The 16194-nt window shown below is 28.0% G+C and overlaps 1 protein-coding gene across 1 annotated transcript; it reads left to right on the top strand.

Annotated features, from left to right (window-relative positions):
- Positions 1 to 710: 710 nt before the first annotated feature.
- On the top strand, positions 711 to 2135 carry LOC124928784. The gene is made up of 3 exons (XM_047469034.1): positions 711 to 882; positions 1011 to 1183; positions 1302 to 2135. Exons 1-3 carry the CDS (start codon positions 711 to 713, stop codon positions 2133 to 2135), a joined length of 1179 nt encoding a protein of 392 aa, XP_047324990.1.
- The last annotated feature ends 14059 nt before the right edge of the window (positions 2136 to 16194 follow it).

The raw sequence follows: 16194 nt of genomic DNA, 5'->3' as shown, positions 1-16194 counted from the left end.
GAGGCATCAAAAAACCATATTCCATTAGCATCAACTTTCCACTCTCCATTATAGAAAACGAAAACTTCGGCTGCAAGAAAAATTGGAAACGGGATAATTAATACTGTGAAATGGAAACCCTTCGCGAAACGGGAAGTACTTAACGAAACGGGAAGTACTTAGCGAAACGAGAAGTACTTAGCGAAACGGGAAGTACTTAGCGAAACGGGAAGTACTTAGCGAAACGGGAAGTATCATCAGATGAAACCCTAAACAACACAGTGATTCGAAAATGCATAAATGAACAACAATAAACTTGAAATACATAAACTTACCAATTGTTACAGTGCTTGTGCTCGTCGTGGAGCTCATTAAGTGCCGCCGTTGAACTCCGTCGCCGACGAGATTAGAGAGAAGGAGGAGAAAAGCGGAAGGGAAAAAAGAGAAGGGAAGAAAAGAAATGAAAAAAGATGGCCAGATTTTATTATATAGTAAGGGTATTTTGGACTTTTCACAGCGTCTCACTTCGCGAAACGCGAAGTCCCTTCGCGTTACGCGAAAAGGGTAATTTCGTCCAAAAAAAATTAAGTGGTCACCAGATCAATTTCAATTATCTGGTGACCACGGAGGCAATTTCCCTTATTTGTAGGGTCATTTCGTCCAATTTCCCGCAAGAAAGCCCGTGAAAAAGACTTTGTCAGTCTCGCTACGCTACACTTCCTAAGGAGACAATGGAAACAATGGAGATTGAAAGGACAAATACATTAAAAATACCGATTGTCGAAGAAATCATTGAAAAATTAAAAAGCAACAATTTGAATGAGTACGAGTATCTGTGGAGATATGCAGAAGAACTTAAATCTAGCAATCCCGGATCAACAGTTGAGATTATGGTGACAAGAGGTGAAAAGAAGAGGGAACTAATTAATTTTCCAAAGATTCTACCTTTGTTTTGATGCTTGCAAGAAGGGTTGGTTGGTTGGCTGGATGTAGACCTATCTTTGGAATCGATGGATGTCTTCTGAAAACAGGGGAGTTGTTAACTGCGGTCGGTATAGATGGCAACAACCAAAAGTACCCCATTGCATGGGCTGTTGTAGAATCTGAGAGTACAGACTCATGGATATGGTTTTTTGACCTCTTATTGAAAGACATTGGTTTCTCTGATGGTTTTGGTTTAACCATTATTTCAGACATGCAGAAGGTATTTTTTATTTGATACAACTTGTTGTTGTTGTTGTAATGAAAACCTGTGTTTTATTCTTTGGAGAAAGTTAGCAGGACCATCAATTCCAAGGTACTTATGTTTCTTATTATTGTAGGGACTAGTAGAAGCAGTTGGACTTGTTTTTCCTGAGGCTGAGCATAGGTTATGTGCGAGGCACTGGTATAATAATTGGTCCACAAAATGCAAAGGTGATGCTCTAAGAAATCAGTTTTGGAATTGTGCAAACACTACTTATCCTGAAAAACTAGACTTAAATATTCCAAAGCTTGATACCATTATGGACGGTGCTGCCAAAAGAGCTATTTCTATACCCGTACAAAAATGGACTAAGGCCTTTATTAATGCGACACCCAAATGCGATATAATTGAAAATAACACGTGTGAGAGTTTTATTTCGTCAATCTTGAGTTTGAGTGCGATGGAGGAATCTATTATTACTTTGCTAGAATTGATAAGGGTGATGATTATGAAAAGGATAGCTTGTGCTAGAAGATTCGTAAAGAAATGGCATCAGAATATATCACCTAATGCTAAAAGATTACTTGAATTGCGAAAATCTGAATGCCATGAATGGCACACGGTTTTCAATGGAGGGTATGGTTATGAAGTAAGCTTTGGTGATAGTGGTTTTAGAAATAGACAAGCAATTGATATTAGGGATAGTTGCTCATGTAGACTTTGGAACATAAGTGGCATTCCTTGTACACATGTTCTTTGTGCAATCTATTATTCTCACCTTAATTTGGAGGATTATATTTCTCATTGGTATAAGAAAGATACTTATGTAAAAGCATATCAGTTTGGAATACAAAATTTGAGAGGCATTGAGTCTTGGGTCAGCGATAATCAGTACAAAGTTTTACCGCCAAATGTGGGAAGACCACCTCTTGGTAGGCCAAAGATTGTTCGAAGAGAAGTGAGGGAATAACCAAAATCACATGGAAAGATGTCTAGAAGAGGAACAATTATATCGTGTAGTCTTTGTGGAAAAGAGGGTCACAACAAGAAAGGATGCATTCCAGGAATAGTATTTTCTCCTACAAGAGAACTCGATGGTGCAAGCACATCTAGAGAATACGGTAATTATGATATTTCATGTCTATATATTGCTTTGATTTTAATGTCTAAAAATCTTTTTGGGTATTTAGAAAACAAATCATTTGGCTGAAAATGTGTAATCTAATCTGAAACACAATCTGAACATTTTACAAATTTTCACATATTTTAATACTAAAAAAGTTTAATTTACTTTTCATACCAAATGCAAACAAAATAGCTTCCACTTTAACAATTTTCAGAAGTGATAGAAGTGATTGTAAAAGGCCAAATATTTTCTGTGTAAATATTGTTTTGATTTCAGTGTTGAAAGTATAGTTTCGTGTTTAACAAATGAAAGTGTTTCAGATGAGGATGCATGCACATCTGGAAGGACATGGCAAAGAAGAAGGTAATTATATTGTTTCATGTCTAAATATTGATTTAGTTTTAATGTCTAAAATGCACTTGTAGGTTCAACAAATGAATGTGTTTTGAGTAGAGGATGACACATCTAGAGGAAGAGGAACTATTCAAATTGGTGCAACAAAAGTCCAACATAGTATAAGCTATTATGCTTAATATGTATGAATGAATATAGATGTTGTAATGATTAGAAAATGACAAGAGATTAAATATGCAACTACAAAAACTAACCTTTTGTAGTTGTGGTATAAATTTTATTGTTATTTTATTGTTTTGAGGCAAAACACAAAATATGCAGCAGCTAGACCAGTTTACTAATTTTTCAACTGCTTATGTGCCATTGTACAGTTTGTCCTTGCCTAGCTGTAATATAACATTTCTTCTGCTTGTGGCTTGTTTAGTTTTAAAACATAATTTTAAATGTTTGTCATTTTGCTCAATGAAGTTATTCGTTTCTGCCTTTTTAATCAAGACGATCTATAGGCTGAGTTGGAAGTTTTATTCTTTACTAGCTACAAGAATTGTCCACAACTAACTAAAACCAGACATTCCAAATTCTGATCAAAAACTAAAACAAACAATTTAGACAGTCTGAAATTTAGACAGTGTATACGCTGCTATTGACTGTCATATTCAAACCAAAACCTGATAATTTGAAACAAAATAAGAAATTCTGAAATTGATTATAATATACAATTCAACACACATAAAAATGAAATGTAAAGGAAATGTTACTTATTGTCATACACAAACCAGAGATTCGGAAATTGAGACATAATGGTCTACATGTGATGTCATCTCCATCCAACTGATGAAACAATTTAGAATCTTTAGATAATTGATCATTAATTGTCGTCCAAGTGTCATTTGACTTTTTTTTTCTTTTGGAATTGAATTTGGTCCATCACATCAAAAGTTGATATTTTTCAAATGTTGGCAAGAATATTCAATGACCACACGAAACTACTTCATTTCACCATGCGTCTCGCACTCTAAAGGAGGGCCAAAACAACATTATTTTGAGTCCTCATGCGTCCTCCTGAACTCATATCGCCCCGGGCGTGTTTGCTACAAGGTGGCTCGACTCTTGGTGTTGAGCCATGATTGTCACACGAGTGTTGGTTATCTTATCTCGTAACTATTACACGTAAATAATATACGAATACAATATAATGATAATAGAACAGATACAATATATTATTTAAGAGATGAAGAAAAAATCTTCTCGTTTGCTCTGAGGCTGTGGAAACACAGTTCCCTTAAAACAGTTTCACTGTCTCCCGTTTGTGCTGGAGAGTTTTGTCGGTGGCTGATTCCTAGGGTACAACGGAACCTGCAATGATTTAGCACAGAAAACCACTACAACAACGAACTAGACAAAAGTACCTGAATCACAATCACCGAGTTTCGCAAAGAAATGATCGAGTCAAGAAACTCGAAGAAAACTCACAAGAACACTCACAAGAATACTTACAAGAACAAGGAACGACTTTTAGAATTTTAGAGTGAGAAGTGATAAAATAATGTGTGGAGAGGAATACAACGTGAAAGAATATTTATAGTTGAAAATTAAACTCATAATCAATTCTTTAATCCAACGACCACTAATCCATCATTAATTCATTCAACGATTATCCCTGCTTGCCTTTTCATCATCCTTGCAAATTACATCCAATCATAAGTATTTTGTAGTTACAATAGCAATTAACATCATTTGTTAATTACCACGTTCAAGGCATTAATGTTAATTGTAATAATTAACAAATTTAATTCCCAATGAATTTGATGTGAATTTCATTTGGATGAAATTTCACCTTAATTTACATTTAAATTTAATGTGAATCTCATTCAGATTAATTTCACTTTAATTCACATTTGAATTTAATTTGGATTAATTTCACACTTAATTCACATTTGAATTTCATTTGGATTAATTTCACACTTAATTCACATTTGGATTTGGTGTTAAGAAGTGATAGAGGAGGTGAATATGAATCACCTTTTGCCGAGCTATGTGCTCAACATGGTATAATCAATGAGACGACAACACCTTATTCTCCTCAACAAAACGGCACGGTTGAGAGAAAAATAGAACATTAAAAGAAATGATGTATTCACTTCTATTAAGTTCTGGTCTACCACAGAACATGTGGGGAGAATCTATTTTGACGACTAATTATCTTTTAAATAAGGTTCCACGAAAAAAACTAGATAAAAGTTCATATGAGTTGTGGCATGAAAGAAAACCATCATATGAATACTTACGAATGTGGGGGTGTCTAGCTAAGGTAGCCATACCATTACCTAAAAAGATAAAAAGTTGGATCAAAAACTGTTGGTTGTATATTTATTAGATATGCACATAACAGTAGTGTTTATCGTTTTCTTGTGTTTAAATCAGACATTCCGGATATTCATAAGAATACGATAATGGAATCGAGAAATGCATCATTCTTTGAACATCTACTTCCATATAAGTTTAATGAAGAACAACATTCTCCAAAAAGATTTCTTGAACTAGATGAACAAGAAAAGGAGAATGAAGTTGTGGTTGAACTTAGAAAAATAAACGAGCTTGAACCAAAAAATCATTTGGTCCATATTTTATTACTTTCATGATGAAAAGTGAACCTCAAACGTATAATGAGACAATTACCTCGTCTGAAGGGCCTCAATGGAAAGAGACAATTAATAGTGAGATAAAATCTATCTTGCAAAACCATACATGGGAACTAGTGGATCTGCCTCCAGGAAATAAACCACTAGGTTGCCGATGGATTTTCAAAAGGAAAACGAAAGTTGATGGATCAATTGATAAATATAAGGCAAGACTGGTGGTAAAAGGATATCGCCAACGAGAAGGTCATGATTATTTTAATACATATTCTCCAGTTACGAGAATAACTTCTATTCGATTGATTTTTGCGATTGTTTATTTGCGCAATCTAGAAGTTCATCAAATGGACGTAAAATAAATGGAGACTTGGAATAAGAAATTTACATAGATCAACCTCAAGGGTTTTCTTCTCAAGGGCAAGAAAATAAAGTTTGTAAATTGGTTAAGTCATTGTATGGCTTAAAACAAGCTCCAAAACAATGACATGAGAAATTTAATCATGCTATGATCTCAAAGGATTTAAGATCAATGAATGTGATAAATGTATTTATATTAAAGGCATAAAAAATGGTTACGTCATTTTATGTCTTTATGTAGATGACATACTTATCATTGGAAGCAATGATAAAATGGTTAAATCCATTAAAGATATGTTAAATTCAAAATTTGACATGAAAGATATGGAATTGGCTAATGTGATTCTTGGAATCAAATTAATTAGAACATCGGAATGGATAGTTCTAAGTCAATCACATTATGTGGATAAAATCCTTGAAAATTTTAACAAGGATGATTCTGCATTGGCTAAGACTCCGATAGATACGAGTTAACATCTATCTAAAAATTGTAGAGAGAGTGTTTCTCAATTAGAATATTCTCGAATAATTGGGAGTCTAATATACTTAATGAGTTGTACAAGACCAGATATACTTTATACAGTAAGAAAACTAAGTAAATACACGAGTAATTTGGGTAATAATCATTGGAAAGTCATTGTACGATTACTTAGGTATTTAAGAAATACTTGTGATTATGGTCTGCACTACACGAGACATTCTGCTATTACCGAAAGGTACACTGATGCTAATTGGATTTCAGATATGAAAGACTCTAAGTCAACAAGTGGATATGTATTTACACTTTGAGATGCAACTATATCTTGAAAATCTTCTAAACAAACTGTTATTGCTAGATTCATGATGGAATCTAAATTTATAGCTCTTGACAAAGTTGGTGAAGAAGATGAATGGCTACGTCTATTCTTAGAAGATATTTCAATATGGTCTAAGCTCGTACCAGCAATTTATATTCATTGTAATAGTAAATCTGCGATCGGACGAGTTAAGAGTCATATGTATAATGGTAAGTCTAGACATATATGTCGTAGACATAATATCATTAGACAATTACTCTCTATTGGAATTGTCTCAATTGATTACGTAAAACAAAAGATAATATTGCGGATCCGCTAACCAAAGGGTTAAACAGAGAGTTGGTGTTAAAGTCCTCACAAGGAATGAGACTTAAGCCTACAATAAGTTAGTATGAAGGGAAACCCAACCTATGATGACTAGAGATCCCAAGAACTAGGTTCAATGGGACAACCTAATTGTACTAAACTTGGTAGATTGCTATGGGTAAAAAATTCTACGATAAAATAGCATTTCGGGAAAGAATAAGCACACAAGTTTTTAATGATTTTTTGTGAACAAATAGATCACATATGTGAGAGAGAAGTGGGGCCGTTTTGAAAGAATTGCACGGCTCAAATCTAGACCATCTCACTGAACCAGGCGAGTGTTCATGGCAAAAACGAACACAATCATGAGAACTGCCATGTATCAGGAAGAATTCTATGTGAAAGTGTGTAATCGTTTACACAAAAGGCAGAATAGTTCAATGACATTGAGTCTACTAATCGGCTAGTAAATTTATATACTTTCATATGGGAAGGTTCAAAGGGTTACACCTATTATCCTATGTAGAATTCAGCTTGTTGAACTTTTCATTAATTAAATGGAATTAAACTAATTCCATTAATTAAATAGAAATGATATTTGGGCTAATGAAATTCACACCAAATCCAAATGTGAATTAAGTGTGAAATTAATCTAAACGAAATTCACATGAAATTAATGGAATTAATTTAATTCCAACAACAAGTCTGGTGGCCCGGTGTGGCTTCCAACTCGCCTTGTTCCCAAGCTGAGGATGTCGCATGAGCCGTTGGCTTTTCTGGTGGCTTGGGCTATAGTAGGCCTTCTAATGGTCGTTCTGCAGCGACTCAGGTGACCTCTCACGATAGTTCTTGAACTAGCATGACACCACACAGTCATGCCCCCGTTTAAACTTAAAACGCTTTCAGATGGAATCAAACTCATAACTCTTTGGTCTCATAAGACAATTCTTACCACTGACCTTGGTATGTTCTCTAGTTTCAAACTTGCAAGATAAACACCAGCATGATTAATTTTAGATTTCAATTCTATCTAGTCTATTTATTTATCTATTTATTCCATTTAGGTTTATTATGACTTTCTAATATTTAATTAATTTGAAATCTTATTGATACCATGTTAGTTGTAAACTAATTATTTGTTTTAAACTCGTGTATTGAGTGCATGTAAAAAATAATGGGAAGAATGTGAATTTTACACACCAAGTTGTAGGAAGGTGTCAAATTTACTTATTAAGTATCAAAATTCTATTTATATGTATGAACTTGTCAAAAAGTGTCAAATATATTTAAAATAACAGAAATGTTAAACGGTGTTAAAATTTTTGCCACATGTAATATCCACATATTTTTTATTTTTTTAAATTGACATTACTTTAATTATTTTTCCATTTAAACAAAACTTATTTTTACTTTCTCTCTCATCCCTTCACAACTCTCCATTTTTTCTAATTTTTCTCTCTTTGATTAACTCAAGTTCTTTTGGATTTTTACCTTCTTCCAACCTCCAAGTGCTCCCTAACTGAACTTTAAATAGTCATCATCGTTGGTAGAAGTTTTTGTTGGCCGATTCCTAAATCATAGACGTTGTGGCCAAAATCTTCATTAGTCGAACCCTAAATCATTGTCGCCATTAGAGGACAATGCCGAATCAAGGTAAAATCTCCCTTAATCGACTTGTTTTAATTTTAGTTTTCATAATACTCACCCTGTTAAACTTTATTAGCTCTCAGACGTAACCCCCAAATCCAAGTCTTTCTCAGTTAAACCTTACACTATCATCATCATTGGTTGAAACATTCATTGATCGAATCCTAAATTGTCAATGTTGTGGTGAAGTCTTTGTTGGCCGAATCCTAAATTGTCAGTGCTGTGGCGAAGTCTTAATAACTCGTTACTTTTTAGAACAATTTTTATAATTAATCAATTAAGTATTATTATTAATAATAAAATTACTCATAGATGGAGAAATGAAGAGAGAAATATTTAAAGAAAATGGTAAGTTGTGAGGGTAAAGAAAGAGAAAATAAATAAGAAAAGATTTTAATGTTTTGTTTGAATAAAAAATAATTAAAGTAATGTCAATTTAAAAAAATAAAAAATATGTGATATTACATGTGACAAAATTTTTAACACGTTATTTTAAATATATTTGACACTTTTTGACAAGTTCATACATATAAATAGAATTTTAATACTTAATAAGTAAATTTGACACTTTCTTACAACTTGGTGTGTAAAATTGGCATTCTTCCCAAAAAATAATATATAAAATGGTTTGTCGTTTGAAATTATTTAAAATTATAAATTATGATGTAAAAAATGAGTATTTACAAATGAGATTAAATTTAGAATTAATTTTAATTAATCAGGCATGTTTTAAATACAAATCTAAATATAAATATAAATAATTAAATAGGACATGTATATGGAGAAATATCATAAGTAACCAAGTTTGTATTTTGTTTTGCTGCCTTTAAAAAACAAAGTCAACAATTAAAAAAAAAGGTCAACGTCGAATGAAGCCTTAAGATGTAGACCGCGATTTCTCTTCCAATTTCAGTTTGTTTTTTTTTTCAATTATGCTAACTTTTGATCAAGACCACCAATTCGATAACGGGTTATGGCTATTTGTTCATTGGACGATGAAGATCATTTCCTCTAAATAATCAACCATTTTTATCAAGTCAAAAATGAGGAATTTATCCCTAGAGGTTCAATAACACAAAAGGAAAATCTAAAATTCTCCTTCGAATCTCAACCAATTCCGTTGGGGTTTATTGTATTAGTTTTCTAGTGTTATATAGAGAGTATATATTGAGAGTTCGAGGGAACAACGCAGGAAGAATCGAAAGTTGTCATTGTTGGGTTTAAAATCTTTAGAGATTTGAGCGTTTTCAATTTGGGGCCATGCTGCGTGTTGGGGTTGGTTCAATTCTGTTCTTGGGCTGATTGATGAAGTATTCTATATCATTTAAGCATTTGACACTTTAATATTATATAAAACCGATTTGGGTATATTTTTCTAATTCTAGTGTATTGTCATTCCTTTTTTCAATTGATGATCTAGATTATTTATATATACTTCATTAATCAAAATTCAACTCTTAAAACAATACAGATTGATTAAATTAAAAAACCCCCAATTTTAAAATCAAGAAAAGTGTTAAAATCAAATTTGTATTTCTTGTTTCATTATTGTCTTCATTTGAATGCTTACTATTTATTAATATATCATATAAAACAACAATGATTCATCTAAATTGATTACATACTTCAATTTATAATTTAGTGTTTTAAAATTTTGGTTTAAGTTATGTTTTCAAATATTCCTTCAAATGTAACTTTAATTGGCATGTGTAAAGGTCTAAAATGAAGTCTAAGAGTTATGTAATGTGGTGATGTTGCCAATTTCGGACTTTGAAGGTGTCTATAGAAGTTTTTTTCTGGTTTTGATTATATGCTAAATATTTGTAAAGATTCAATTGTGAATTTATTTAACTCCATTGTTTCTAATATTTAATAGGACATAAATGACCTATATTTATATTTATATTTATATATAAATAAATAGTATATATTTATTTAATGTCTACAGACTAAATATTAATGTAAGGATAAGTATCATCATACAGATATCATAAGAAATATATTATAATATATGTTTTATTTTTAAAATTAAATGTATTAAAATTAAAGCTACATAAATTTGTTCGCTTCTCATTTAATTTTTTTTATCCTCGATACTTAAGTTAATTTGTATGAATTAAAGTTGTGTAAAAGAATACGTGGTATTTATATGACCGTGTATGCGTTTAAAAACTTAGCACCGAAAATGTGACACATAATAATAAGTCTATTTCTCACATGTAACTAAACACCCGACTATAAAACAAAATATCAATATTTTTTTCTAGTTTTCAAGGAAGCAAATTAGGTGACGACTCAAAATTGAGCAATTATAATCAACTTAACAAAAAACAATGAATTCTTGTCGAGCCTACCATTTTGATTCATAATCTCATTTAAGATTCGAGAGGAATGTAAGGTTATGGCTATTATCCAAAATTTGAACGCCCTTTTTCAAAAAAAAATAATATGGTCGATTTTAGGCATGTCAAATGTAGTGTTTGGTAAAATTGAAAATTAAAATCTGAATATATAACATTGAATTCTAAATATTTAATTATTTAAATATCATAAAAATTGAATTAATCAAACAAAAATATCTGAATTATAAATTTTAAGTACTCATTATTTGAATTAGATTTATAATATCAAAAACTAATATCTAAAAAATATATCAATAATATTATACTTTATATATTAATTAATTATATTGAATGGTATAATTTGATATATTAAATAAAAAAATACTAATTTTTAAAAAAAATATTTAATTTATAAATGATAGTGTTATAATATATTTATTTATCATTTTTATTTTTTATTTTATAATTAATTTAAATAAAATCACCTTCTTATTTTTTAAATAGTATTTGGAATTAATCTCTTAACATTAAGAATATGATGAATTATGATTAAAGAGAATAATAAGAATCTTTTATTTATTAAATTTAGAAAGATAAAGTTAATTTTTTAGAAATTAATGTGTTTTGTTTTGTTGATTTAATTTATTAAATTTAGAATGATAAAGTTATTTTTTTTTAGAAATTAATGTGTTTTGTTTGGTTGCATTTTTAAAATAAGTTTGACATTTTTATTTTTATCACATTTTTACTTAAATTTATAAAATTAAGGGATTATAAATATACGTTAATTATTAAATAATTTATATTAAACAGGTTGTTAATTTATTAAAGTAAAAGAATTTAGTTATAACATAGGATTATTCTTATTAAAATTCTATAAATTTGTAACACATTGCCTAGTTACTATGAAAATTATGTACCACTAATATTGATTTTCTTAACATGAGTTAAAAAAACTAGGACCTTGAAATCCTAAAAAAATTGATGCTTTATGTTTTATTGTCTTGCTTTCTAGTTACCCTCCAGTCATAACTTATGTAAATTATTGTTAAAGAGAAAATGAAAAATCTAATTTTAATTGAATCATACAAGTCGATCTTTACCCAACCAAAAACCAATAGAATTGTCCAAACTTAAAATCCTTGTTCCCTCCAAAATGATTTTCTAACTATCCAAATCGAACCGGCTACTATATTAAAATTGATAGTTTAATTTTTTTTTCAAACGTCCTCTAACGGTTTGGTGTGCATAAACAGCTTAAATCTCACTTGTATCTCTAATATTCTCAACTAGTTTTATGCATGGCGGCCCAGGGGTAAGTCCGGTCACTCCTTAGGGTAGCCCATTTGTTAAAAATATCAAAATATTTAATTATATTTATTGTAATTTTAAACGTAAAGGGTTGTAGCTTGGTGGTTCAAAATATTCATTTAAAGTTTTAATGTAGTTATGGTTTAAATCTCACTAAAAATAATTTTTTTTATCAGTTTTTAAAACTAGTAAAACTAGACTTAGGGCAACAAAAAGTATATCGAACTTTTTCTACCGAGGATAGGGCAGTACAAACCTCGAGGCCAGCTCTGGTTTTATGGTATGATTCGATTAGAAGTACAATATTTGGTTTAATAAAGAAAATAAACGAGGTTTAAATTTATATCCTTATCCAAACTTATAATTTATGATATATAAAATTCCAACTAGTGTTATGAACTCTTATTTTTATCTCTCTTAATTTTTACTTGTCAACTATATCCTTTACTAATATTATTATATTCAGAACTTACTATTACAAATAAAAAAATTTAGTGTTATTTATATTACATTATTGTATATCTTTTTTAAATATAATTTTATACTTCATTTTAATATTATACTATTTTTAAAGAAATTATTTTAATTATATCATAATTAAAAGAATGTTTATTATCAACTCTAAAAACAATTTTTTTTGATTCCACAAAATTTGTGACATACTTTATACATCAAACAAAATTAACATCTTTATTATAGAGATTTAATTTTTGGACTTGAGGTAAGATCAACTAGATAGGCGTCTAGGCCCTTTAGGGTCACCCTTCCAAAAATCACTGTCCAACTATGTTATTTTTTTTATGAGTAATGATAGAGAGCGAAAAATATATTGACAGGAATGTATAGGGAATGATGTGTCATCCCTTAATTGGATTGGAAGTCTAATAGGAGAGAGAGTTTTTAGATTTTCAATCCAATCAATGGATGACACATCATTCCCTACACTTTCTTGTCAATATATTTTTCGCTCTCTATCATTACTTTTTTTTTTATTTTATTTTGAATGATAATACAAAATTATTATATTTAATCAACCGAACATAAAATATATTTAATAAAATAAAAATAAGAAAAAATTTATATTTCACACTTATAACAATATCCCAAATTTCAAGATTTTTAGTGAAAATTAAAGAATTTTTAATGAAAAACAAACTTAAATTTTGTTATAGATAAGATTCTTATAACTTGTATTGTATGATAGATTAATTTACTTTATTAACATTGAAATGTAATATACTATATTATTATTATTTAAATTATAAATATTAATTTATATATAATCAATTAAATCATTCAAACTAATTAAAATAATTTATATTTTAACTAATATCATTTTATCTTTATATTACTTTGCTATATTTTATACCAAACATAAAATTTATAATATATATAAATTTCAAACAAAATAATATTAAGCTATATGACTTAAGCTCTTTATACATATTTATGGTTTATACTTGTAATATATTATTGTCCTTCATATCAAATGGGCCCAATTTATAAAAACTATTCTTCTAAAAAGTAATAACATAATTGATAATGAAGATGTAATAATCTGTGGTCCCAATTTATGTAAATATTTATTTTTCACATATATGTTATTAGAGATATAGGAAGTGGGATTAGACGTGGAAAGCATTAGAAGACGGAAATAAACTTTGGCCAACCTCATCCCAATTTTACTTTTTCTCTCCTTCATCATAAAATGGAAATCTTGCCACTTATAATAACTTTTTTTTAAATCTTCCAAATTACATTAATTATTAAATTACAGGATATGGTCCCCAAAAATCCTTAGCGGGATTGCCAACGATATGTTCTAAAAAAAATGTAGAGACAATAATACTCTTTTAAGAAAGTTCAATATTTGTTACTCAAATTACTATAACTTATCAATGTATTTTTAGAAATGATGAATTTTGTGTTCTTAATTTTTTTTGTAATGATTTTGTCGATTATAAGATGTTTCATTTGCTTTACACAACTTATTACTCAATAATTATTTATTGATAGTGGATAGATATAACAATGAAACATGATTCAAATTAAGATGACAATGTTGGGACAACGAGGACAATGCATTATAAAATGGGCACTATTAGATTGTTTTTAAGCGACTATTTTCTAGAAATGTAATTTTTTTTAAACAAATTAAAAAATTAAATAAAGTTATATATGCTTAATAAAAATTAAAAATAAAACACAAAGTTATCAAAATAAAAAATAAAAAATAAAAAATTTACTTAAAATCATTGTAAGTTATAAACTCTTCAAATCCACGTTCACATCAACTCCTTAAAGTTTATTTAAAATAATATTATTATTATTTTATATATATATATATATAATTAAATATTTTTATACACCATTATTTTCAAATATATATATATATATATATATAATTAAGTATATATTTAATTAAAAAATAATAATAAGTAAATAATACTATAAAAAAAAATATTTCTAAAAGTAATTGTATTAATACATTTGTTTGATAAATAATAATTTTTTGAATTTATGAATATATATTTATTTAAATTTATATGATGGTATAAAATCGTAAAATCAAAATATTTTATAAATTCATAAAATCTTACAATTTTAAAATCGCAAATTTAAAATCATAAAAATTTACTTAGTTTAAGAATTTACCTAAATTAGACCAATAATCTTTCTAAAATTATGGAATTTTTGTATTTTAAAAATAATTCAAGATCTTAACAATATGAATTTAATTTCAAAACTAACCCCCCACCTCACTTCAGTTTTAAGCTATGCACCCACCTCATTGATACTCATTAGGAAACTAAATCTGTTATGGATTGATAGTTAAACAATTTTGGATTTTCATTTCTTCCCAATACAATTACAAATTACTTTTCCAAATTAATTCTAAATTAATGTTTTTAAAACTTATTTATTATTTTTATCGTGACTTCTCTATTTCCATGCATAGGGCTGGTTTGATTTTGGGTTCTTTAAAAAATAATTGTTATATAATTAGTATGAAAAAAGAATAAAGTTTTTAAGTTAAATTATTAAAATATATTTTTATATTAAATTTGTATACTATAAAATATATATTTTTTGTTTTATAATTTAAGTGCTTTAACATTTAAAAAGAAATATATGTGACTTATTGAGGAGTTCTTAAATTAATGAGTAAGAACTTATTTAATCTTGAGTTATTTTTAGAATTGTTTATAAGAAAATTAATTGATCTATTATAATACTATTATTTAATCATTTAATCGTTTAATTTATTAATGAAAATATTTTATTTTATTTTTATTAAATTTAAATATAAAAAATATTTTATCTTAAACAAATTTCTAATAATCCATCTCTCCATGCAAAGATTTTCTAGATAAAAAACAATTTGTTTGATCTTGATTTTTTTTTATGATTTTAATTTAAATTTTGTTCAAAACCCTTATTTCATAAAAAAAAAGTTATTTTAATTTTTAACTGGTTTAATTACTAAAATATTTTCTAGTATATAAAATTAAATTTAATAAAAATAAAATAAAAATATTTTAATATTTTAGTGAATAAATAAGTTATTTGATAGTTACAGTATAACAAATGTTACAATATATTTTTTTTAAAATAAGGATAAAAACAACTTATAAAATCACATCAAACAGCCTCTAAGTGATTAAAATGATTTAATGAATTTGATTAAATAAATTAAAATGAACATACAAAATTAAATATAAAATATAAAATTAAAACAATTAAGGTTATATTCTTTTAGGAGTATGCTTTGGTTCATACGAAAATTGGAATCAAATCTGAAATGTTTCTTTTGATAATTTAAACTGAAATGGAAGGTTAAATTATGATTTTTCTAAATATAATAATTAAATTATAATAATACTATATAATTCGTATAAAGTTTAATTTTTAGTTTTTAAGTATAGTAATAAAATTAATTGAAATTATAAAGCATATGAATGAAATTAAAAATTAAATAAAATTTATTTGAAATTAAATAAAATTATAATTGAAACTATGTATGTCCTAGAAAACAAAAAATACAAAAAGTTGAAAATAAAATTCAAGTAAGGAAAAACAAAAGAGAGTTTAAATGTATTCTAAAATTAAATTTCATTAAACTATATATAATATATAGAAAAATAAAATA

This window comes from Impatiens glandulifera, chromosome 1 (genome assembly GCF_907164915.1).
Source record: "Impatiens glandulifera chromosome 1, dImpGla2.1, whole genome shotgun sequence".
NCBI classification, from domain to species: Eukaryota; Viridiplantae; Streptophyta; class Magnoliopsida; order Ericales; family Balsaminaceae; genus Impatiens; species Impatiens glandulifera.
This window is presented reverse-complemented; position numbering and strand designations above follow the sequence as displayed.

What these genes read in the sequence shown, in the direction of transcription:
- LOC124928784 (XM_047469034.1), top strand. Translation starts at nt 711, where the DNA reads ATGGAAACAATGGAGATTGAAAGGACAAATACATTAAAAATACCGATT. An exon ending in TGAGATTATGGTGACAAGAG is followed by an intron (nt 883 to 1,010) that starts GTGAAAAGAAGA and finishes TTCTGAAAACAG; the next exon opens with GGGAGTTGTTAACTGCGGTC. An exon ending in TTATTTCAGACATGCAGAAG is followed by an intron (nt 1,184 to 1,301) that starts GTATTTTTTATT and finishes TTATTATTGTAG; the next exon opens with GGACTAGTAGAAGCAGTTGG.